Source organism: Pan paniscus, chromosome 5, assembly GCF_029289425.2.
Source record: "Pan paniscus chromosome 5, NHGRI_mPanPan1-v2.0_pri, whole genome shotgun sequence".
Lineage (NCBI taxonomy): Eukaryota > Metazoa > Chordata > Mammalia > Primates > Hominidae > Pan > Pan paniscus.
Window position 1 is genome coordinate 120,640,791 of NC_073254.2, and position 24,041 is coordinate 120,664,831.

General features: G+C 33.8%; 1 protein-coding gene across 3 annotated transcripts in view; it reads right to left on the minus strand.

Annotated features, from left to right (window-relative positions):
* Window positions 1-24,041, minus strand: part of ASCC3 (activating signal cointegrator 1 complex subunit 3) — a 375,365-nt gene that overhangs the window by 90,183 nt on the left and 261,141 nt on the right. For all 3 annotated transcript variants that reach the window (XM_003824353.6, XM_034962598.3, XM_063605419.1), the window contains 4 exons: window positions 11,057-11,194; window positions 10,846-10,966; window positions 9,679-9,811; window positions 5,924-6,049 (listed from right to left, as the gene is read on the minus strand). In XM_003824353.6, the coding sequence (XP_003824401.4) occupies window positions 5,924-6,049; window positions 9,679-9,811; window positions 10,846-10,966; window positions 11,057-11,194 (518 nt within the window). The remainder of the gene's footprint in view (window positions 1-5,923; window positions 6,050-9,678; window positions 9,812-10,845; window positions 10,967-11,056; window positions 11,195-24,041) is intronic.

Here is a 24,041-nt window from a genome sequence, read left to right on the forward strand (position 1 = left end):
TTAATTCCAATTTTTATTTTTATAAATTTCTTTCCTATATTTACATTTTGCTATTGTTCTTTATCTAGTTTTTTAAGATAAATGCTTATTTTATTTTTAAGCATTCACATTTTCTATGAGGTCTGTAAAGATATAAATATTCCTTAGAATTGTGCTTTGGTTTAAATTCATTGTTTTATTACATTTGTATTTTTGTACAGCTATGGTCTATACCTTTTGTTTTGATTTCATCTTTTACTAGAATAAAAGTTTTATAATCCCAAGCAGTTAAATTTTTTTGCCATCCCTTTTATTGCTTATTTCTGGTTTTATTATATTACACAATGAGAATGTAGCCTTATGATCTCTATGTTGAGATGTTCTTTGGGGTCTACTTCATAGTAAATTTTTCAAAACAAATCTTCCATTAGTGTTTGTAAGTAATGATATTTTGTTAGGGACATATGTACAAAGATACAATGGATACAAATTCAAGGATATTATTATTTAAATCCTCTTTTTTATGAAATACTTATCTTTTTGATGTGTTAAAGTCTCCTAACATGACTAATTTAGTTGGGCTGTAATTTTAATTGAATTTCAGTTTTTGCTTTACATATCTGATGTTATTTTTAGTCTCTCTAAAAATCTGTAAACTACCATAACTTTCTAGTGATTGTGTTTGTTACCAATATGATACACTCTCCTTTGTCCTTTGTATTTTTTTGCCTCGAATTTGGTTTTGTATGATTTTAATTCTGCAGCTGCTGTTTTCTCTTTGCTATCATTCTCCTTTACATCTTCTTTCAATCCTTAAATTTCAGCTTTTCTATGTCAATCACGTTTGAATGAATCTGAGAATTTCTCTTTTACAACAGGGAAGTTTAAATCATTTACAATATTTATTATTATAGTTGACCTGACTTACGGCATAAATAGATCCCATCTGTCCCCTGCTCAAAACTCTGCAATGGTTCCTGTTTCATCCAGAACGAAAGTCAAAATCCTCACCATAGTTTCTAAGACCACCCATGCCCTATATCACCACTGGCCCTCCACATCCCCAACCTCATCTCCTGCTATTTTCCTGCTTTCACTTATTCTACTTCAGCGACATCTTTTCCTTGTTGTTCCTTGAATACACCAGGCATGCCAGCCTTAATATCTCTCTTGTTCCCTTGGCCTGAAATGCTGTTTCCTAGAAAGTGGTCAACTTTCTTACCTTTGTCAAGTTTTGGCTGAAATATCAGCACCCTTAATGAGGCCCACCCTGACTTTCTTTTTAATACAGTATTGTAATCTCCCATCTCCCCCAAGGCCGCCTTCTGGCTCTCCCAATCTTCCTTATCCTGTTTTCCTTCTAAACATCTATTACCTTTTAATAATATTAAAATCTACTGTCTCTGCTAAAAGAACATGAGTGCCAGGATAGAAAAAGTTTTTGTTTAGCTTACTAATACATCTTCAAAGTGGCTAGAGTGGTGCCTGGAACATAGTAGGTACTCAATAAATGTTTACAGAATTAAGAAATAAAAAAATTAATTTTTAAATGCTTATACTTTATAATTTTAAGTAAATTTTATGATTTTTGAGGCTAGAAGTCATTATGTTGCTACTATCTTCCAACAGAAAGTAAGAGTTGCCAATCATAGCTTTTTCTGAAAAACAAATTATTGCTGTATCTATTCTAGATTTATGAACTTACATGGCAACAGCTTGGGCATAGGGTTCTACTTCAGAATAATAATGACAGCCCAGCCACGTATCTCAACATATGTATTGGTGGCTACTGAAGGAACCAACACATGAAATATGAATGGTCAAGAGTGGATAAACTGGGCCAGGCGTGGTGGCTTATGCCTGTAGTCCCAGCACTTTGGGAGGCCGAGATGGGCGGTTCACGAGGTCAGAAGATGGAGACCATTCTGGTTTACACAGTGAAACCCCGTCTCTACTGGAAAAAAAAAAAAAAATTAGCCGAGCATGGTGGCAGGTGCCTGTAGTCCCAGCTACTCAGGAGGCTGAGGCAGGAGAACGGCGTGAACTCAGGAGGTGGAGCTTGCAGTGAGCAGAGATAGCGCCACTGCACTCCAGCCTGGGCGACAGAGCGAGACTCCGTCTCAAAAAAAAAAAAAAAAAAAAGTGGATAAACTGTTACTTGTGAAAATCAGTTGAAGCTACATTTATCAATATTGACTGGACTTTTTAGACTGTTAAGACTTGGCTAGCTATAAGGGCTGAGGAGGCTACTGCAGGCAAGAAGAAGAGTGACAGCAGAAGCACAAAAGTGAGAGGAACCTCTTATGTAGACGGTGTGGGTTAATATCTACACTAGCCCCTTTGGTGGTAGGCGGGAGATACTCAACCCTCTTTTTGGGGTAGCAAGATGAGAGGGAAAGCAGCTGCCACAACTACTAAGAGCTCTTAGTCAATGCATGAAGACAATTTACCCTTCTGACTTTCTGTCCCCAAATTTCCTACAGCTAAAGAGGTGTGAACTAAAGAATACTCATTTATTTACATGGACTACACTGACTACCACCATGTGTGAGCAGGAGACATCCTAAATTGCTAATACCCAAGAATACTCTGGATCAGAGGCTCACTATAATTTCTGTAATTAATAAACCTCTTAAGATTTCATCTTTTGTCTACTGTGATAAGTCTCCCCAAACTTCCTGTTCTTTCATTACTACTGTTTATTACAGTTTCATGTGGATTTTGTCACCATAATATTATAAAATAGAAGGCAGTTTGTAACCAGAGCAACAGGGAGTCATACCTACCCAGCTCCCTGTGTGTGGGACCCCTGTTCTGACCCGTGTCTCCAACTGTGCTCCTGGCTCATCTCACTCTTATGGTTGAAAAAAATGTAAACACTTGACAGTTTCCTACTCATTATCTTAAAGATTTACTGCATTCTGTGTCTGCTAACTAAATCTTATCTAGTTCCCACCCCCTATATAATACATTTAATTTCTGATCAATACTATCTGACAGTTTACAAAGTAGGCAAAATTGAAAGACTAAAAGCAGGTTAAGCAGTTAGAAAACTATGGAAGCAAAGGAGAGGGAAGATCAAAAAGCAATCTTGGGGTTTTAAGTCAAGGTAAACAGATACAGTGATAATATTAAGAAAAGTAAGAAAGTTAGAGTAGAGAAAGATTTTTAGAGTTATATGATTAATTCAGTTTTGGACATGTTAAAGTGAAATGATGGTGGGAAGTCCATGTGGCAACATTCAGAAGGCTGGAGAAATAAAATTGTAACTTGATAGACAGCAGATTATAGCCACATATTTTAGGGTCTTTCACATACAAGGTGATATTTTAAATATAGATAGGACCAGCAGAGAAGAACCTTTTAATATTATGTCCTGAGAAGAACACAATATCATTCCTGTAATATTCTTGCTGAATAGACATAATTTGAATTTAGTGATGAGGAAAATCAGCAAAAGCCAAATTGAAGGACATTCTACAAAACAATTGGCCAGTTCTCTTCAGAAATGTCAAGGTTATGACAGACAAAGGAAGACTGAGGAAATATCACAGACTAGAGTGAACTAGACAGGGCAACTAAATGCAACTCAGGGTACTAAACTGGATCTTGGACAGAAAAGGGACATTAGTGGAACAACTGGTGAAATCTGAATAGCTTGTAGTATTGTATAAATGTTAATTTCCTGATTTTGATAATTAGACATGGTCATGTAAGATGTTAACATGGGGAAGCTGGGTGAAGGGTATACAGTGCTGCTTTGTATTATTTTTTTTTTTTTTTGCAATTTAAAATAGAAAGTTCAACAATTAAAAAAAATTTTAAAAGGAGATACATATACAAAGGGCAACGTATCTGTGGATTCAGTAAGGAACTACAATTTGCTAAAGTACTAAATTGGCCTCAGAGAATTATGTCTCTGTGTGCTAATTAGACAAACTGACTAAAATGACTAGGTTCTTATCTCTAAACTAGACTCTTTAGGATGGTACAGATCAGTAAAGCAACTGACAGAGAGTCCAGAACAGCAGCTCAAAATCGACATTATATTCTTTATAATTAATACAGAATTAGAATGGCTTTAATTCATTTATTTAATTCTCAATATGACCCAGTGAGGGAGGGAGGCTATTCGTTACTTTCCAGATGAAGAACGTCTAGCTCAGAGAGGTAAAGTGACTCAGACTCACACCATTAGTAAAGGACAGTGAGGAAATAAGAATCAGTGTGTTGATTCCAAGCCCAAAGCTCTTTCTGTCACACTAAATGCCTTGATTCTTATGTAATAGAAATGATAAATATATCTACAGTTACATGCCAACTCCCATCTACACACACACGCACACGCACACACACACACACACACACACACAGTTGTAGATTATGAGTCAGAAAACCTGACTTCGTAAGATCTGGCTTTATCAAGAAATAGTAACGGGACCTAGAACAAGTGATTTAAAGCTTCCAGCTTCCATATCTTCAATATCAAACAAGAAGATTGGGCTAGAATAAATGTAAAGTCTATTCCATGATTCTAATCCTGTAATGTGTTTGTTTACTGTGGTAAATGTGCAGTTCTGGATGGCTATCTCACTAATTTTGCAGCTATGTTCTCAAATAATATTTAGTACCTAACCCAGACACCCTAACGGTGGAGGGAACTGGGCAAAATGTCACCATATTCTCAAACTCCTATCTAAGTAAGTGAAAATGTTGGCTGAAAAGAAACTTCTTAAGGTGTTAGTAGGTAAGATTTAGTAAGAACATTTTCATCATGACTTCTCTAAGACTTTACAATGGTTTAATATTTTCTTTTACTTACATCTGGAATGTGCCTTAACATTGACCCTCCCTCCATTCACTCTGTATCTAAGGTCCTCATCATCTTTTCCCTATTATTCAGTAGCTTCCTAACTGGCCTTCCTGCTGTAATGGTCTTTCCATCCCAGTTCACTTCCTACCATAGTGCAATAAATATTTAACAAAACATAACGTAATTTGGTAATGTTAATCCATATTTAAAGACACTCACCATAGCCTCTAGGATCAGATGCAAACTACTTAGCACAGCATAAAGGCCTTGTAGCCTCTGGTTCTTGGCCTACTTTCTAGTCAAGACAATCTTGTCTCCCTTCTCCTTAGGTTCTGGCTACATTAAACTTTTTCATATTCTCTAAATGCTTATGACTCTTTCAAGCCCTGAGGGTTTTTGCCCACATAATTTAATTCTGCCTGAAGTGCCTTCCGCCTTTTCTACTCCTGTTCCTGATTCAAGATTTGGATGAAGTGTCACCTTTTCTGTGAAGCTGTCACTCTCATAGGCTTGAATATCGTTCTACTAGAGGATTTATAATATTCATTGTAATGACTTATATGTGTTTTTCCCACACTAAAGATCAGCCCTTAAAAAACAGGGAGTCATGTACTCATTTTTACATCTCAGTGTTTAGTTTACCATCTGAAAAACAGTAAGTGCTGAATGAAGATCTAACATACTGTCTGAAGTGACATTCTACCACACCTCAATTTTATTTTCTCTTGCAATATTCTTATTAACACTTATAAATGCCCCACACATTTTTTTCCACCTACAACTTCACAAGCCTCACTCTTTTCTGAATTCCAACTGCATCTAAGTCAGTCACTATCATGTAGTTTAGCACATTTCTTAATGACTTCAGGTATCTCATGTCTCAATTACAGAGCAAACTCCTCAGGATGGCTTAAGGTAATTAAAATAGGTTAAGTAACAAATGCATATAATTATTGATATTTTATATACTGTGATACCAGAGATATCATCTGATTCTTTAGACAAATTCATATACCTAGAATCTCCAAAGTTCTGCCTTTTTTGTATGTACCTTAATTTGGAGTTTATTACTTTCAAATATGTCTTATTTCGGGGCAAAACAGAAAGGTATATAACTGCCCTTGCACTTACCTGGGATTCATGATAAGACGTCGGAAAAAGTAAGTCCAGGTGATATAATCCAATGCATCTTGCTTAGATGTAATTGTACCACCAGCAATCTCTGCATTTAAGTGGTCAGAGAGCACTCCTAATAAACTATATAGTGAACAAGACATGGGAAGCATACAAGAGCATTAAACTAAAAACACTGAAATTTATCTCACATAGTCAAGATTCAGATTTTATGTTCTAAGATAAAAACAAATTTGTTTTATATAACTTAAATATTTAGTATATAATTTTGTATACTGTGTAAATAATTCATTCCAAATTATTTAGTGGGAATTTGGTTCCAACATACTTTAACCATGAGTCTATAAATCACTTAGTATCATGAACTCAGGTGAACCCGTATTATTCACCAGTACATGTATGTGTTCTCATTTTCTTTTAAAGAAGTATGTTATAATTTTCATTTAAATGTGAATAAAAAGTGGGCTAGTTAGAATGTCACAAAAGTACTATTATAATAATATTTTTCCAGATTAAGTTAACAGTAGTAATAATTTGTTGAAAGCAATCACTAGTGTCTGTCACATGGTATGTACTCAATAAATGGCACTTATCACTACCAATCATTTTTGGAAAATAAATTGCTAGGTGTAAAATAAATACAAGCTGACAAAAAAAAAGCTACTGACTTTCAGGAGATGAGGACAGCCACGAGAGGTAGAGTAAGAGCAGGCAACAGAAGAGATATCTTGCAGAGGAAGGAAGAGCACAGGTACAGGACATGGAGTAAGTATAGAATAAGTACTGAGACAGATTAAAGGAGAGTTGACAAAGAGATGCTATTTAGAACAGAAAAGTGAGCAAATATATTCTCTTCATTAATTTGTAAATATTAAAGTCCCTAGTCATATAAGACATTATGTATTAGGTGTTGTGGAGTACACAAAGATAATCAGATGTGTTGAAAGACTGGTATAACAAAATGTTTAGTTTAGTTTCTTATGTTAAATATAAAAAAGGAAGCAATGTTCAACAAAAGAAAAAGCTAAGTAAAACTATAATTCATGGAAAAATATGCAGGTATTAAAAATAGTTTTTGCAAAGGACACGAGAAAATAGTTATAATAAGTTGAATTTTTAAAAAAGTTGCTATGTTACTCTCAGGTCACCAGCGGCAGACTACAAATTGGTCCAGTCAATTTTGAGATCAAATTCGTAATATCTATCTGAACAATCACTATGAACCAGCAATTTCACTTTTTCATTATGATCTGCTAGAGAAACATTTACATGTGAGAATAGGAAAGAAAATCTTTCACTGCAACGTTATACATAAGAGGAGAAAACTGGAAATTCTCTAGGTGCACATTAATAGAGAAATGAATAAATAAATTATGAAATACTATGTAATACATAAAACAATAACGGTCATATCAAGGTACAAAACAAAAAAAATTTAGTTAACTTTTTATCGAAGTATACACAGATAAAATTACATAAATTATATAGGTACAACACAATTAATTATTACAATGTGAACACAGTTGTGTAATCAACATCAACATCAAGCATTGAAAGTGTCCCAGAAGCCCTCCTGTTGTGCTTTTCTAGTCCCTTTCTTCTCAAAAGAATATTTGGACTTCCATTTCTTTTTGTTACCTTACTGCAGTGGTTTGGGCCTGTAGCTCAATGCTTACTGGAAGAAGTGACAGCAAAATCCCTATATCATTTCCTATCTCACAGGGAAAGCTTTCAATATCTTCTTATAAATTATGATGTTTGATATAGATTTTTTGTAGATATTCTTTATCAGATTAAGAACATTCCCTCATACTCCTGCTTGCTAACAGTTTTATTATAAATAGGTATGGAATTTCATCAATTTTTTTTACATCTATGAAATGATTATATAATTTTTCTCATTTTTGTTCATGTGGTGAATTATATCCATTCATTTTTCAAATAATCATCTTTGCATTTATAGAATAAGCTGCATGTGGTAGTAATATATTATCTTTTTATACATTGCTTGATTTGATTAACTATTGTTTGTTTAGAATTTCTACATCTATATTAATGAGAGACGTTTGTTACATTCCCTTCTCGTAAATTTTTTATCAGGTTTTGGTATCCAAGTTGTTCTGGTGTCATAAAACAAGCTGGCAAGTATTCTTCCCTTTTCCACTACTAGGAGGAGATTGTGTACGATTGATGCTATTTCACCCTTAAATGTTATGAAGAATTCACCATTGAAGCTTCTGGGTCAGAAGATTTCATTCTAAAAGATTTTAAATTTCAGATTCAATTGCTTTGGATAGATGAGAGACTATTTAGATTTTCTATCTTTTTGTGTCAGTTTTAGTAATTTTTAAAAGAAATTTTACTATTTGATACAAAATTTAAATATTATTTGCATTAGGTTGTTAATATCCTATTATTATTCCAGTCTGTGGTATTTTTCCATTCCTGATATTTAGACTAAAAAATTTACCAATTTTATTCATCCTTTTAAAAGAACCAACTTTTGGTGTTGTTGATTTTTCTCTAGTTATGTTTATTTTCAGTTTATTAATTCTTACTCTTTTTCTTTCTTGGAGTTTAATTCGCTATTTTTTTCCCTAAATTCTTGAGATCAGTACTTAGACTACTAATTTTTTTTTCTTTCTCCTTTATTTTTCTGCAGATAGAGTTTCACCCTGTTGCTCAAATTAGAGTGCAGTGGTGTTACGACACATGTACCTCAAGCTCCTGGGCTCAAGCAATCCTCCTGCTGCCTCAGGACCACATGCATGAACCGCTATGCCTGGCTAACTTTTTTTTTTTTACTTTTTTGTAGAGACAGGATCTATCTACGTTACCTAGGCTGGTCTCAAACTCCTGGCCTCAAGCAATTCTGCCTCAGCCTTCCAAAGTGCTAGGATTACAGGTGAGAGCCACCTTGCCTGGCTGACTTTTTAAGTTTTTAAAATCAACATTATTAGCACTTATAAAAAATAAAAAGAACCAATAATTATATACAGGATAAATCAGATGTTTTGTCTTCAATGCAGTTAGAATATGGTAAAGGAGATCCAATATATAGAAAAGGACTATGATAAAAGGTAGAAAGTGATAAGTGTTTATAAGTGAAAAATACCTAAATCTGAAGGAAGAAAGGTTATTTTCAGCTGAGAATACAAGAGAAGACTTTGAGAAAGGGGTAGTGGTTACTGGGTCCCAAAAGAGATATAGGATGATTCTCAAATGAGCCAGCAGCCTAAATCATTAATTACATGCTCCCTTATTTGGGATATTTATTTATTAACTGTACAACTGTACTATGAAAACCCTCACCAAATTAATACTTTATTAAATGTTTATTATGTGATAGACACTGTTCTAAGCACTATGTATTTGATCATTATTAGTACTCTATGAGATAGCTGGTCTTGCTACCATCTCCATTTTACAATAGGTGCAATAAGGCAATGAGGTGTTAAGCAACTTGCTCAAGATCAAGCAAGTAAATGGTAGAGCTCAGATTTTCACCCTGGTCATCTGGCTTCATAGTCAATGCGTCTGAACACTGTACTATACTGCTTATTTTAAAAAGTTATTTTTAACATTTAAATTATAATTGAATATTGTCATAAAGTGATAATTATATTGTTTCACATTATATTAAATTCTTTTAAGCTACCTGTTTTACTGATTTTTATATAATAAAATATAACCAGAAAAACACCAACTTGTGATTAAATAAATCCATTTAAACTAATTTAAATAAGATTTACCTTGATTCTACTGGGAAAGGTTCATAAAGAAATTTTTTATAAAAGTCTTTCTTTATGTCATGAACTAGAATTACAGCTTTGCCTTGGTCATCAAACTGCGGCCTCCCAGCACGCCCCATCATCTGGAGGACATCTTTAAAAGAGAGAACAAAGAGATATTCTACAATGTGGCATATAGCACAAGGTATATTTACTGATTATGGCATGCTTCTATAATCAACCAAATAACAAAAGAAATAGAATATTGTGATAATATGTTTGCTATGTTGATGGCTACTACTACGCTGAGTTCCCTAAATTAATATAATTAACTCAGAAAATTGATAAATAAGCAAGTAACTATGATGAAAAACTGAGTCTTTGAAAGGGTCTTTCTTAACATTTATAGATGTAAGAAAGATGAAAATTCCCTTTAGTGGAATGCTTTAAAATGCTGTTTAATAGATATTAATTAAATAAGAAAAAGTAAAAAATAAAATATATATACAAAAATCTTTTCAGCAGAGTCATTTGATTATTTTCCCCGTGAATAATGAACCCATTTAGGCCTTGTCCTCCCTGCACCCCGGTATAAAATTTCTTTCTTTTAGTCTACATAAATCTCTGAGATAACTAATGATTTAGAAATGATACAGCTTTTACATGTATTCATTTAGTGGAAATATACATTGAGTGTATTTCCCTTTTTGAACTCACTGAAAATGCTTTTATCATGTTTTAAAATATCTTAACAGAGTCTTCATGCATAAGTTGTAGCAATAAACACTTTGGTTCTGGAAATCCCATGGAGGTATCATTTCTAGTGAAACACATTTAAAATTAAGCAAAGCAATACTTAGTCATAATTTACTAAGGAATTTCACTAATAGCTCCTAAGAAGTACTTTTATCTATTTATAAATTTGAAACCAACTTTGGATGGCTTAATAACAAGTACTTTAAGCCACTTATTATTTTCTTACTTTTGTGTAAGTAAAAGTAAATACAGTAGCAATATTTTGTATAATATTTTAACTGAAAACAAAAAGTCTATAATTGCTTATCATCTGTTTAAATGTGACCAATTCTCAGAAGTTTAATTGGTGGAAATTCAAATTAATTATTCAAATTCAAATTTACTAAGGGTAAAATAGAGCTTCATGTATTTCTGTGAATTTAAGAAAATTACCTGTAATGGGAAAATCCACATAACGTCTTGTTTTTCCATCATAGTATTCTGTTCCCTTAATAATTACTAAATGAGCTGGAAAGTTTACACCCCAGGCTAATGTGCTTGTAGCAATAAGAACCTAAAAAGCAAAATAAAATGTCTTATATCTAAGTAAAATATAACTTTTAAGTTACATTTAAATATGTGTTCACTGGAGAAAAAAAAGTACCTGAACTTTACAGTTTACAAATAGTTCCTCTACTGTTTTTCGGTCCCTCTCATGTAGTCCAGCATGATGCATTCCTATCCCGAAAGCAAGGGTCAGCTTGAGGTTGGAATCTCTTACTGTTGCAATGATGTTCTCCATCTGCAAGTAAAAACAAAATTACAAGATGTAGATGTATAACTTTAAAATTTTCATTAATTTTTCATGTTTCAAAAAACATTAATTTTGTCTTTATGTTATTATATGGACATAAAATATATGTCCCATATACAGTTATGATTAAAGTTCAACTAACTGAAAAGAATATGTACTTGGTGAAAATATATACTCTAAACACACTAAAGTTTAAATGTTATCCATCTTATTTTTATGCATCAAGAGAAAAAATCTGTAGATAAATGATATGTTCTTTAATGAGTAACAACCATTAAAAAGGATGCAATATTTTAGTGTCTCTGTTCATCTCTTGTTATAAAAAACACTGTTTTTGAAGCTCAGTGCCAAAAATTTTAAAAATACAGACCAAAAAATAGTGGAAAAAAAATCAGCCATAATCCTTGCAGACAGAAAGAAATTGTTCCAATTTATGCTTTCTTACAGAACTTATTGGCCCTGAACAAGTCACACAACCTCACTAAGCCTGTTTCTTTAACTGTAAATTTGAAATAATAACAGTAATCTTACATATGCATTTAATCTTCCCTAAAGCCCTGTAATAGTAAATACTATTATTCATCCTATATGTAAATTTAGTAATGATAAAAGGATACATATACCTATTCAAAAATTGTTTTCCAGAGAGGCACACAGCTATAAACATATTAGCATCTCAATGTTACTATGTTCTCAAAACTCTGAATATTATTTAAAAAATCAAACTGGTGTATTTTTGTTTACTTCTTATCTTTGATCAATAGTACAGCTAAACACTTTTTATATTTATTGGCTGTTTTATAATTTACCTTTTAATTTTTTAAGTCGATGTGATAGCCTTTTTTTTTCTAATTGGCTTGTGATCTTTTTTATATATTAACGACATTAACCCCTTGTCCATCATATGCTAGAAATATGTATATATATATTTATATATACATACATACATATACATATACATATATACACATATATATACATATACATATATACATATATGTATATATATTTATATATACATATTTATATATGAGTGTATATATATACTTTATATATATACTTTATATATACTTTACATATACTTTATATATATACTTTATATACTTTATATATATACTTTATATATATAATTTATATATATACTTTATATATGTATACTTTATATATGTATACTTTATATATATATTTTTTATATATATACTTTATATATATATACTTTATATATATACTATATATACTTTATATATATACTTTATATATATACTATATATACTTTATATATATACTTTATATATATATACTTTATATATATATATATATACTTTTTCTTTTTGAGGCAGAGTCTCGCTACGTCGCCCAGGTTGGAGTGCAGTGGCGCGATCTCGGCTCACTGCAAGCTCTGCCTCCCGGGTTCACGCCATTCTCCTGCCTCAGCCTCCCGAGTAGCTGGGACTACAGGTGCCCGCCAACATGCCCGTCTAATTTTTTGTATTTTTAGTAGAGACAGGGTTTCCCGTGTTAGCCAGGATGGTCTCGATCTCCTGACCTCGTGATCCGCCCGTCTCGGCCTCCCAAAGTGCTGGGATTACAGGCGTGAGCCACCGCGCCTGGCCTGCTATAAATATTTTTGCCCCCAGTTTTTTATTTGCACTTTATTTTATTTATGCTTTAACTTTATGGACCTAAAATTGTAAATCGGTCCCTTATGTTTTGTTGCTTAGAAAACTTTTCCTAAATATATACATACATATTTCCCCATTTCTTCAACTTCTGTTACAGTTTTATTTTTTAAATTTAAATAATTATCTTGTAATTTATTTTTGTATAGAAACTATGGTAGAAATCTAAGTTTAGTTTTCCTAAATAATTAACCAATTATTCTACCAATATAGGCTAAATAATTCCTTATCTTGCTTTAAATGCTACATTTAGTATATTCACAATTTTTATATATTATAATTTTTACATTTTTAAACATTTCCAGCCTGAGTTTAGCTCACTAAACTGTCATATATCTAAATGGTTTTTGAAACTCATGTTGTAGAAATGCTTTCTGAATATTCTATCACTTTCCATTCAACATGGAAAATACTTAAAGTAACACAAATTTTATGGGAAGAAAAAGCAAATCTTATTTTCTTACAAAATTTGTTGTAAAGAACTAAATAGTTGTGGCTGGGTGTGGTGGCTCAAACCTGTAATCCCAGCACTTTGGGAGGCCAAGGTGGGTGGATCATGTAAGGTTTGAGGTCAGGAAATCGAGACTAGCCTGGCCAACATGGAGAAACCTCGTCTCTACTAAAAATACAAAAATTAGCTGGGCATGGTGGTGCATGCCTGTAACCCCAGCTACTCAGGAGGTGAGACAGGAGAATCGCTTGAACCCGGGATGCAGAGGTTGCAGTAAGTTTAGATCATGCCAGTGCATTCCAGCCTGGGCAACAGAGCTAGATTCTGTCTCACCAAAAAAGAAGAAGAAAAAAAGAAAGTCCAGTTTCTTTGTTTCAGATAGTTCTCTGTCCTTGAAGCAGAGGATAACATAAGGCACAGCATAAGGAAGTTCTTTCCGGGAAACTCCATGAGGAGAATAAAGTTAAGACCAAGTGATTTGAGAAGACATGAGCACTGAAAAGAAGGATACATCTCTAAAGTTTCACCACCACATTCCAGCAGTAAGCAACAGGGGAGAAGTAACTTGGAAATAGTAAATGCATAATTTTTATATGCCTGAGATAGAAGTATAAAAAAGTGACAATTTCTTCAGATCTTATTTCCTTTTTTCTATTAGCAACCTCTAATATATATAAGCATGCTTGCAATACACTTAGTAGCTTGTCTGTGCATAAATCAATAAGTAGATCACAAAATCCTCAGCTTGAGAAACTATTGCTGCTGCTGCAGTTTAGTAAAAATGTATGACCAAAATATCCACATAATGAAACATTCCAACTGCTTTCTTGTTCATTTTATTTTCACTAGTCAGAAAAATTTTCTAAGTTTTTTTTAATGTGGAAGCAAGCTGTTTTATACTTATAATAATCCATAAAATAGGACAATAAAGTTTAGCTTTATAATAATTACTAAGGTATTAAAAAAGCACTGTACAAACTAGGTGATATTTTAGTGACATACACATAAGAAATGTTATTTATCAACTTTCACTGAACTGAATACAACGTCTAAATAGCTCATGTATAAATAGTTCATTCTGTTTGGCCACCTAGTATTCTTGTATTATTTACTTTATGAACTGTTAAGCAGGAATATGGAAATATATTAGTATGAATCCACTTTACCTTAAAATTAGCACAGGATATGTAAGCTGACTATAAATGCATGATATAAGGAAAGGTGCTTGTCTTGTCTCATAAACTACATGTTAGGTATTCTCATTAGACAACTTATTCCCCATTATTTGTTCAATAGTTCACAGCATAAAATGTCTTCAATTTACACTACAAGGAACTAATTCACTGGTGTCCTTGTTCTAATAATTAGTTTGAGAGATTCTTTTTCACTTTTAAACTTACATAAGTATATATAACTTGTGTAATTTGTAGTGCCCCATGGCAATGCCAATCATACCCAAAGAATAATGAATCATTTGCCATAGGAAAGCTAAAGAATCCTCTGGCAGAAGGTCTGGTGAGGCATTAATATTCTGTCTTTTGCATCAGGGAAGGCTAACAGTTTCTCAATCTCCTAGACCCCACTTTCACATAAATCAATGCAGTAAAGAGAACTGTTTGTTTATCTGAACTGGCAAAGACTTAACATCCTCATGAAGACAATCGCACACACAAAAAACTTCATTTATTACATGGTTTCTCTGGATGAATTTCAAATTATTTGAACATCATAAAAAGCAAAATTTATAGCTGTTAATCATTAAGCACAAAATACTACTAGGATGGCCTATACAAATTTGAAAATATAATTTTTTGGATTACATACATCTTTGTTACTGTACTTAAAAATAAGTTTCATCTTGATCAAAACATCTTAAGACAAGCAAAAGTATTCAGGAACTTAGGATAATGAAAGTTTAAAACATGACAATAGATATAATTTGTTGAGCACTTATAATATGCCAGGTATTGTGTTTATCACTTTACAAAGATTATCACATTTAATCCTTTATATAAAGTAATATAGTCCTAATATAACAATTAATTTATACAACTGAGTATATGTCAAATGGAAAGACCCAGTGATTTTGAATACTAAAGAGTATAGTTTCTTAGCCCTGGTTCCATGAGAGAATTAACCCCCATAAAAAATACTTAGGTTACCATCTTCTCAATTTTTCCAGTGATAGCTAGTACTTTTCTAGATGGAGAGGAGACAAGTTTATTTTATACATAAAATGGATGCCTTAGGACATTAAGGCTTAATTCTTGTTAAGAAGGGTTGCTATAGAATTTAAAAAAAAAAACCATGATAAATGAAACACTGATAGAAGAAGTTTTACTTCCATAGTTCATTTTTGTTCAACAAATTATTTGTTGTAATGTATAGGTGTCTTTCCAATAAATAGCCTTTGAAATATGTCTGACCACCTGATTGTTAAAAAAATTATTCAATATTATACGTAACAGAAGAACAGATCTATGTTATTCTAGGTAGTGATCTTTTTCTTAAGGTTGGGGGGAGGAGGCACATATGTAAACTGTTGAACCATTTACTTTAACTTAATACAATTTTTTTACATTTTATATTTATTATACTCAAAAAGCTTTTGTAGAAAGATAAAGATTCCATTTAAGTAGATACATTACTCTGTGCCTGAAATACATTCCAGTCAGAATATAATTCAGTGAGTTGATGACAACGTTGGCACCAAAAGAAAGGAGGAGACCAGATTGAACAAGAATGAGCTAACAGACTGTGCAGCCCAATTCTGTCCTTTTGAATGTGATATATTGTTTCAAGATGCTAAAAACCCATACTTTCTCAAAGCATATCTGTTGTGCTGGTTTTCTCATTTTCACAGAATCCTCATTATCAGAACTCTATACTCTTTTCAAAGCATGTCAGACTCAGACCATATGCCACTGAATAATGCTTATCAATTGTCTGAAATGCTCAATAAAAGATGTACCACAGAAGAATCATAAAAGTTCTGAAGAGTTTTATTTTTAAATAAAAATAATTAAATCTATCATATCTGGTACAGATATTAAATGACACTAAAACATTTCCTTATAATCACCAAATGTTAATTTCTTTTAATACAAGTCTGTATGATAAACCCCATACACTGAAGGAAGAAAACAATGAAACATTTTACGGCATTCTACTGATACACTAATAAAAAAGAATTCAAGAAATAAATGAATTAAAAAGAATAGTTTCTAAACTGTATCAATAGTCCCAAAATTTATACTCCGTTGCTCTTTCTGACGCTCAAAGACAAGCACACCTCAAAATGATTTATCATACTTTCAACATATAAATATATTTATATGTGATTAAATTACATGTGAAGTAAATATATAAGTGAAATATAAATTAAATGTACAAATGAAATACAAACAATAACCGCTAAATCTTTACTATTTTGCCAAATAAACACAATACTATTTTCAATGTTTGCTTTTTAGTTTGGCTTAATTCTTTTTTTCTTTCTTTCTTTCTTTTTTTTTTTTCAGGAAAGCATGCTTACATTTGTCTTAAAATATTTTTTGAGGGAGGGGTACAAGCAGAATCTATTACCTGTCTAGATTGCGTAGTGGGCAAGTCAGGGCTTTTAGGGTACCCATTACCTGAATTGGGTACATTGTACCCATTAAGTAATTACTCATAGTCTACCTCCCTCCTACTCTGTCACCCTTCCAAGTCTCCATTGTATATTATTCCTCTCTCTACATCCATTTGTATAAATTAAATTTTTTTAATTTTATTTTTTGTGGGTACATAGTCACATGTATACATTTTTTAGCATCCACTTATGAGTGAGAACATGCAATATTTGGCTTTCTGTGTCTGGCTTGTTTCCCTTATGATAATGACCTATATAGTTCCATCCATGCTGATGCAAAAGACATGATTTCATTCTTTTTTATGGCTGAATAGTATTCTATTTTGTATATATACATTTTCTTTATCCAATCATTTATTGATGGATACTTAGGTTGATTCCAATCATTTACTGATGGATACTTAGGTTGATTCTGTATCTGCTATTGTGAATAGTGCTGCAATAAATATATGAGTGCAGGTATCTTTTTGATATACTGATTTCTTTTTCTTCGGGTAGACACCTAGTAGTAAAATTGCTGGGTGGAACGGTAATTCTATTTTTAGTTTTCTGAGAAATCTCCAGACTATTTTCCATAGAGGTTGTTCTAATTTACATTCTCACCAACAGCGTGTAAGAGTTCCCTTTCCCCTGCATCCTCATGATGATAATAGCCATTTTGACTGGGGTAAAATAATATCCCATTGTGGTTTTAGTTTGCATTTTTCTGGTGATTAGTAATGGTGAGCATTTTTTCATATACTTCTTGGCCATTTCTATGTCTTCTTTTGAAAAATGTCTATGTCCCTTGCACTTGGCCTAATTCTTAATAAAAGCAGTATCAAAACTGGGTTGTAGGGTAAGATATTAAAGATTTTTTCTTATTCATGTTTTTAATTTAATTTGGCACACTGTTGGTAGGAAACCCCAGTGTAAGCACTTCATATTTATTTCTGATTATAACTTTTATCTTTATTTCCATTGTTGAAGAATTTTGATTCTAACTCATATTTAGCATTTCCATATATTGAAAAACTTTAAAAATGCAGATAAGGTAATGAAAGGGACATTACAAAATTTTCGAAAGTAGTATATTGTTAAATGCATAATTATGATATTAACATGAATTAAATTTGTGAAGGATCACAGCAGGCAAAAAGGTATAAATATAAGATCAGATTTTACCACAACTCTCAACAAAGAGAACCTATAAAGTATAATTTCATGTTGCTATACAATCACAGTAATAACAGTTAATATTTATTAAACATTTAACTATGTTTCAGTATCTTAAACGTATTAACACATGTAATCCTCACAACATTCCTATGAGGATGGGTTTCCTATTATTCTCTTTCATAACAGAAGAGATGGCGCGCAGAGATTAATCCTACCGAGGCCACATAGCTTGTAACAGGCAGTCAGTATTGACCAAGAAGCCTGGCTCCAGTCCATCCTCTCAAGCACAATGCCACCCTCTAATCACTACATGAATAAGAGGGATATTTAGTTAACTAATGAAAGTAATAATATTATTAATCAGGCTTAAGGGTGAGCCCCAGTGTTTTAGACTACATGCAGAAAACAAGTAAGATTTGAAATAATGAGTAATGTATTTGAAATAATGAGTAATGAAATAATGAGTAACTCTATGCAGATGATTTATAAATCTATTTTTTATTAATTTCCCACTTCTATGCCTAAAAATGAAGAATATCTAAAATTATTTTCTTTTTTAAACTAAAATATTACCTTTTTCAACTATTTTCATGATTGAGAATGGCACAGCTCCTGTTGTTTGCTCGTTTGATATTTCAGCTACTAATTTTTTTTTTTTTCCTTTTCTTAAAAAAAATTTTTGAGATGGAGTCTCGCTCTGTTGACCAGGTTGGAGTGCAGTGGAGTGATTTTGGCTCACAGCAACCTCTGTCTCCCAGGCTCAGGTGATCCTCCTGCCTCAGCCTCTCGAGTAGCTGGGACTACAGGTGCGTGCCACCACACCTGGGCCAGGCTTGTCTTGAAATCCTGACCTCAGGTGATCCACCCAACTCGGCCTCCTGCAGTGCTGGGATTACAGGCATGAGCCACCGTGCTCAGCCGAGCTACTGATTTTTCTTTATTTTTATTGCACTTTTGTCCCCATCAAATTACTCCCACCCCCACCATGACTTTTCCATCTTTTCTATTCGATATTGTTGTCACTGATTCCAATTACTGTATGGCAGATTAAAACAACAGAGACTGTAGGTTAGCTACCCTGTTTTGAGTTCCTAAGCTGCCACTTGCTTGCTTGTGCTATCTGGACAATCACTTAATCCTTCTAATTTCAGTTTTTGCATCTATAAAACTGGGATAATAAAAACTACCCTTTGAGAATTCATGATAAAATGTGATAATATAAACTTTAATGAATTCTAAAGTACTCTATATAAATACATCACTTAATACTTAGTTTAGTAAAAGTAAACTACTATTATGCTTAGCAATAATTGATATATTTTGCCTCCTTCTTCAGTAGGATATGCATGCTACCAACTAAGGCAAAATAAAATAAAACAGCCTCCTATATTGTAACTCAAGGATACTGAATAGCTGCTCTAAATTGCAGAAATATTTCACAAGGCCCAACTGGTTTCAAACATTCAATGCTCAGCAAATCTGTAGATAATGTCTGCTTGACACTCAATATTCTCAGCTTAATAGTTTATTTACTGGTCAGTCATTTAGAGGTATGAGGCTTGATAAAACAGAAAGCACTTGGGGTGGGAATTTTGTATCATGAACTAAATTTATTTTAGTTCTATAAAAAACAGGTCCTTTGAGTTAGAAATGATGTTGTTATCCTGCATTAAATTCAACTTAATTTCTGATTTAAAACAATTTCAAAATCCATCTTCAACATCTAGTACTAACTTCTTACCTATAAGAAGAGGCCAATATCTATTTATATGTTGAATGAACAGGCAAATTAATCAAAGAAAACTATAGTAAAATGTCATTAGAATCTCCACCAAATCTGAACTCAGGATAATTTTGAGTAAAGCAAAACTATAGTTCATCTCTGTAGGTCTACTAATATTTTACTTGTAATGAGATTAGGTGGATTATGTTTAGCTTAAAATGATAAACTGCTCTAGCATCTAAAAACACTTTAGTATTAAGCATGTGAAAACACTATCAATGTTACTTTTCATGAAAGTATTCTTCCTATGCACCTGCATTACAGTTTTCATAAATTCACTTTGAAGCACCATGTAAAATTATAATTGGTACATTCAAAAAATAATGTTCTGTATAATTTAGAAGAGACTTCCAGCCAATTAATTTGAATTAACAAGGATTAACTATACTGCTGTTCCTTGTTCCAGGGAACTCTTATCTCCCATACCCTTCTAATTTCGTATTACCTCTACCTGGATTTTTTCCATGGTTTGCTCCAGTCAGAAGGCTCTTACCTTTCCTGCTTCAGATTTTTTCCCCCACCTACCTTTGGATGATGTTGTAGACTTTAGAGCACAACTTAAAACATTCATGGCAAAAGGCCTTGCAGAATCCTAATTAATTTCTACTTGTAAGGACAAAAGTGAATAGCGAGTTCTTGTTGTTGTATTCTTCTTTTAGCTACCTGGATCTTATTTAACAGTGTGGCAGAAGAAAGGGGCCGCCCTGCTGTTAACTGGCAAGAAACACAGAGGTGTTGAGGGAAATAATGTAAGCAATACTAAAGAATGAAGTCTAATCTTCAGCCAGCATCCTGCTTTCCCACCCCAGAAAAGGAATCTCATCTAAGGGCAGTATTCTGAACTTTTTGTTGTTGTCGTTGTTGTTGTTGTTGTTGTTGTTGTTGTTACAGAGTCTTGCTCTGTCACCCAGGCTGGAGTGCAGTGGCGCAATCTTGGCTCACTGCAATCTCTGCCTCCTGGGTTCAAACAATTCTCATGCCTCAGCCTCCCGAGTAGCTGGGATTACAGGCACATGCCACCATGCTCAGCTAATTTTTGTATTTTTTTTAGTAGAGATGGGGTTTCACCATGTTGGCCAGGCTGGCCTTGAACTCCTGACCTCAAACGATCCGCCTGCCTCGGCCTCCCAAAGTGCTGGGATTACAGGCGTGAGCCACCGTGCCTGGCCCAGTATTCTGAGCTTTCAATCCATAGACTCACTCAGAAGAAAAGGCCTTCCCTCTGTTCTTTTATCTGTTAGTGCTGGTTGGCAACTATCCAGATCGTAGCACTATTTTCCTTGAAATATGGGACCAGACTGCAGAATATTGGGTGGAAGCTGACAGATCATACTTGCTAGATGTTAAATTATAATATTAATTAAATTACACAGTAAAACTTCTAGAAGTTGTATATGCTATTTGCTTCTATTTTCACCTCCTCGCCCCCCTCATTTGCTCCTCAGTCCATTCCAAACTGCTTCTGTTCACATGTCACTGACTGCCAAGTTCATCCAGGACCTTCAAATGATAAACCCCATGGGTGTTTCCTGTGCTCTCCTCCACTCAACTCCCATTTACATTTGATATAGCCAAGCACTCCTTCCTTCACAGAACCCTCTCTTCTACAGTGTTTTAGGACACTGTCTTACTATACTGGTATCACATTCTCAGTGACCTGTGCCAGTTCCTCATTTTCTACCTCAGCTCGCACTAAGAGAATCCCTCAGGGCCTGCCCTCTGTTTCTCCACACTCTGTCTGAGAGTCTCATGTGCTTACCTTGGTTTAAGGGTTGCCTCCATGCTGATGCATCCATGTTCATATGTTCATTTCACAGTCTCTGTGGGTTTTACAGACTTGTATCTAATTGCCTTGAAATCTCCACTTGAAAGTCTTAGATATACAAACTAACATGTCCAAAATATAACTTCTTCTTTTAAAAATAAATACTTTACAGATTCTGAGAAGGGCTGCCTATGGCTTTGAATTAGAGGACTGCTATTTTTATGGATATTTTGGGGAAGTAGGAAGCGAAAGAAGACTGAGTGCCTGACTATGTGATACCAGGTGACCTTGCAATGAAAACTGTTGATCATAAACTGAGTATTTCACTGTCACTTTACTGGAAAGTAGAGATGATGCAAGTTGATGATTCACATTTTGCCCTGAAGGTAACCAGATTAGCCAGATGGTAAGGAGCTTGACAAGAGTATTACTGGAGGACAGAAAGGCACAAGTTTTAGGTGGATGAACTCTTAGAACAGTGCCAGAATAAAAGGCTACCTGTATTTCACGAAGATTCGTGACAAAAAGTTAAGAGCATTGTGCAATATGCTGGTAATGATCAAATGGGCAAAATAACCACCTCTTAGGATATCGGACAGCCTCCTTCCCAGGCCACAGTGTTTTATGCAATAGGTTATGTACTCAGTGGCCAAAGTAAAAGAGATGAAAATTATGCATGGGTGAAACATAAACTTCCTTTTCCTCACGAAGGCCCAGCTATTGCTACTGCTCAGTGCCTAATATGCCAACAGTGGAAACACTGGGCCCATAATAAAGTATCTTACCCCTGAAACCAGACAGTTATCTGGTGGTGAGAAGATTATACTGGACCTTCTGTATCACTGAGGAGACACGTATTCATCTCTGTAAGAACAGGCACTTACTTTGGATTTTAATTCTCTTTTCCTACCAAACATGGTTCTGCCAGTAGCCTCAAGGGTAGAATTACTGAATGCCTTATACATCATGACGATACCCTGTATAATAATGTTTCTGTCTGAGGAACTCACTTCATAAAGGAAAAGGTAAGACAATGGGATGATGCCATTGAATGCACTGGTCTTATTATGTTCTCATTAATAGAAAGAGCTGGTTTTATAGATTAAAGATTCAGAATGGCAGCTGGGAGGCAATACCTGGGAAAGGTTGGGGTACTATCCTGCAGGATGAGGTGTAGCCTCTGAACTAGTAATCATCAATGATGCTATTTGTTCTATTGCCAGAATATATGGTTCCAGGAACCAAGTACTCAAGGTGTGTGGATGTCTTTTGAAATCACAGATAAAAAACCACTTGAAAACTTTTGCCTTCTCTTCCCTATAACTCTAGCTTTGCTAGTTCGGAGGCTTATTATCCAAAGGATTAACAGTTTACTTGGAAACTGAAACAGCCACATGACCACTTCAGGCTCTCAGGTTCTTGGATGAACAAACAAAATGTGGTCTCAGTATAGTCTGGGAAACTTATCCTGATGAAGAAATTGGGCTATTGTTTTATAATAAGGGGAGAGAAATTTGGATAGAACATAAATAAATCTGACACTACTGTATCCATTTGAGAAATTAAAGATTTTACAATCCTATATATTAACCATATATAAAATTGCAATTTTCAATCTATCAGGAATGTATGCTTTTGGTCACTCCACTGGATAAAGAGTCTTGATTAGCTTCATGACTGGTTGAAGAAAAAATGTACAGATGATGTATGGTAGAGAAAATGAATCATAAATATCTATTTGGCCCCCTGGCTAGTTGCAGAAATACACAGTGGTCTCTAATCTTTTTCTCTTGCTGTCTTATATATCAACATATTTTAACTAATATATTTAAACTAATTTTATTTCTCTTTCCTCTTTCTATCCTCTTTTACTGTAGAATACGGCATTAGTTAGCTGTAACTTTATAATCTAGTCCACTGACTAGAGAATACTGAGATGGGCTTGCAAAAGAACTAGAGGGTGACTAGATACAAGCAAGAGATCTAGGACTAAGTGCTAAATGGAGTTGACGAAATTTTTACTTGTCTTTCCTTGGAGAGGGATGAGTGGATTTGGGTTAAATGAAGGAGACCTTGCATTGCTAGAAAAAAATTTTTTTAATTAAATGTAGGTATAGGAAAAGTAGTGTATGTATGAGTTTGAGGAGTGAAAGGGCCATAGTGGACCTTTGTTGTTTATGGGCAGCCAGTATCTGAATGTCACCTCCTATGAGAGAAGCCAAAGAAGGGAGATTCCTTTTTTCTGCTGCATGCCAGAGATGGAAACTCAGGCATTCAACTCTTTCTATCTTGACTTGAAGCTTGAGAGAATGATGCAAAGACCTAATAATAGCTTGAGGTTAGTGGCAGAAGTAGCAAAATCCAGGTC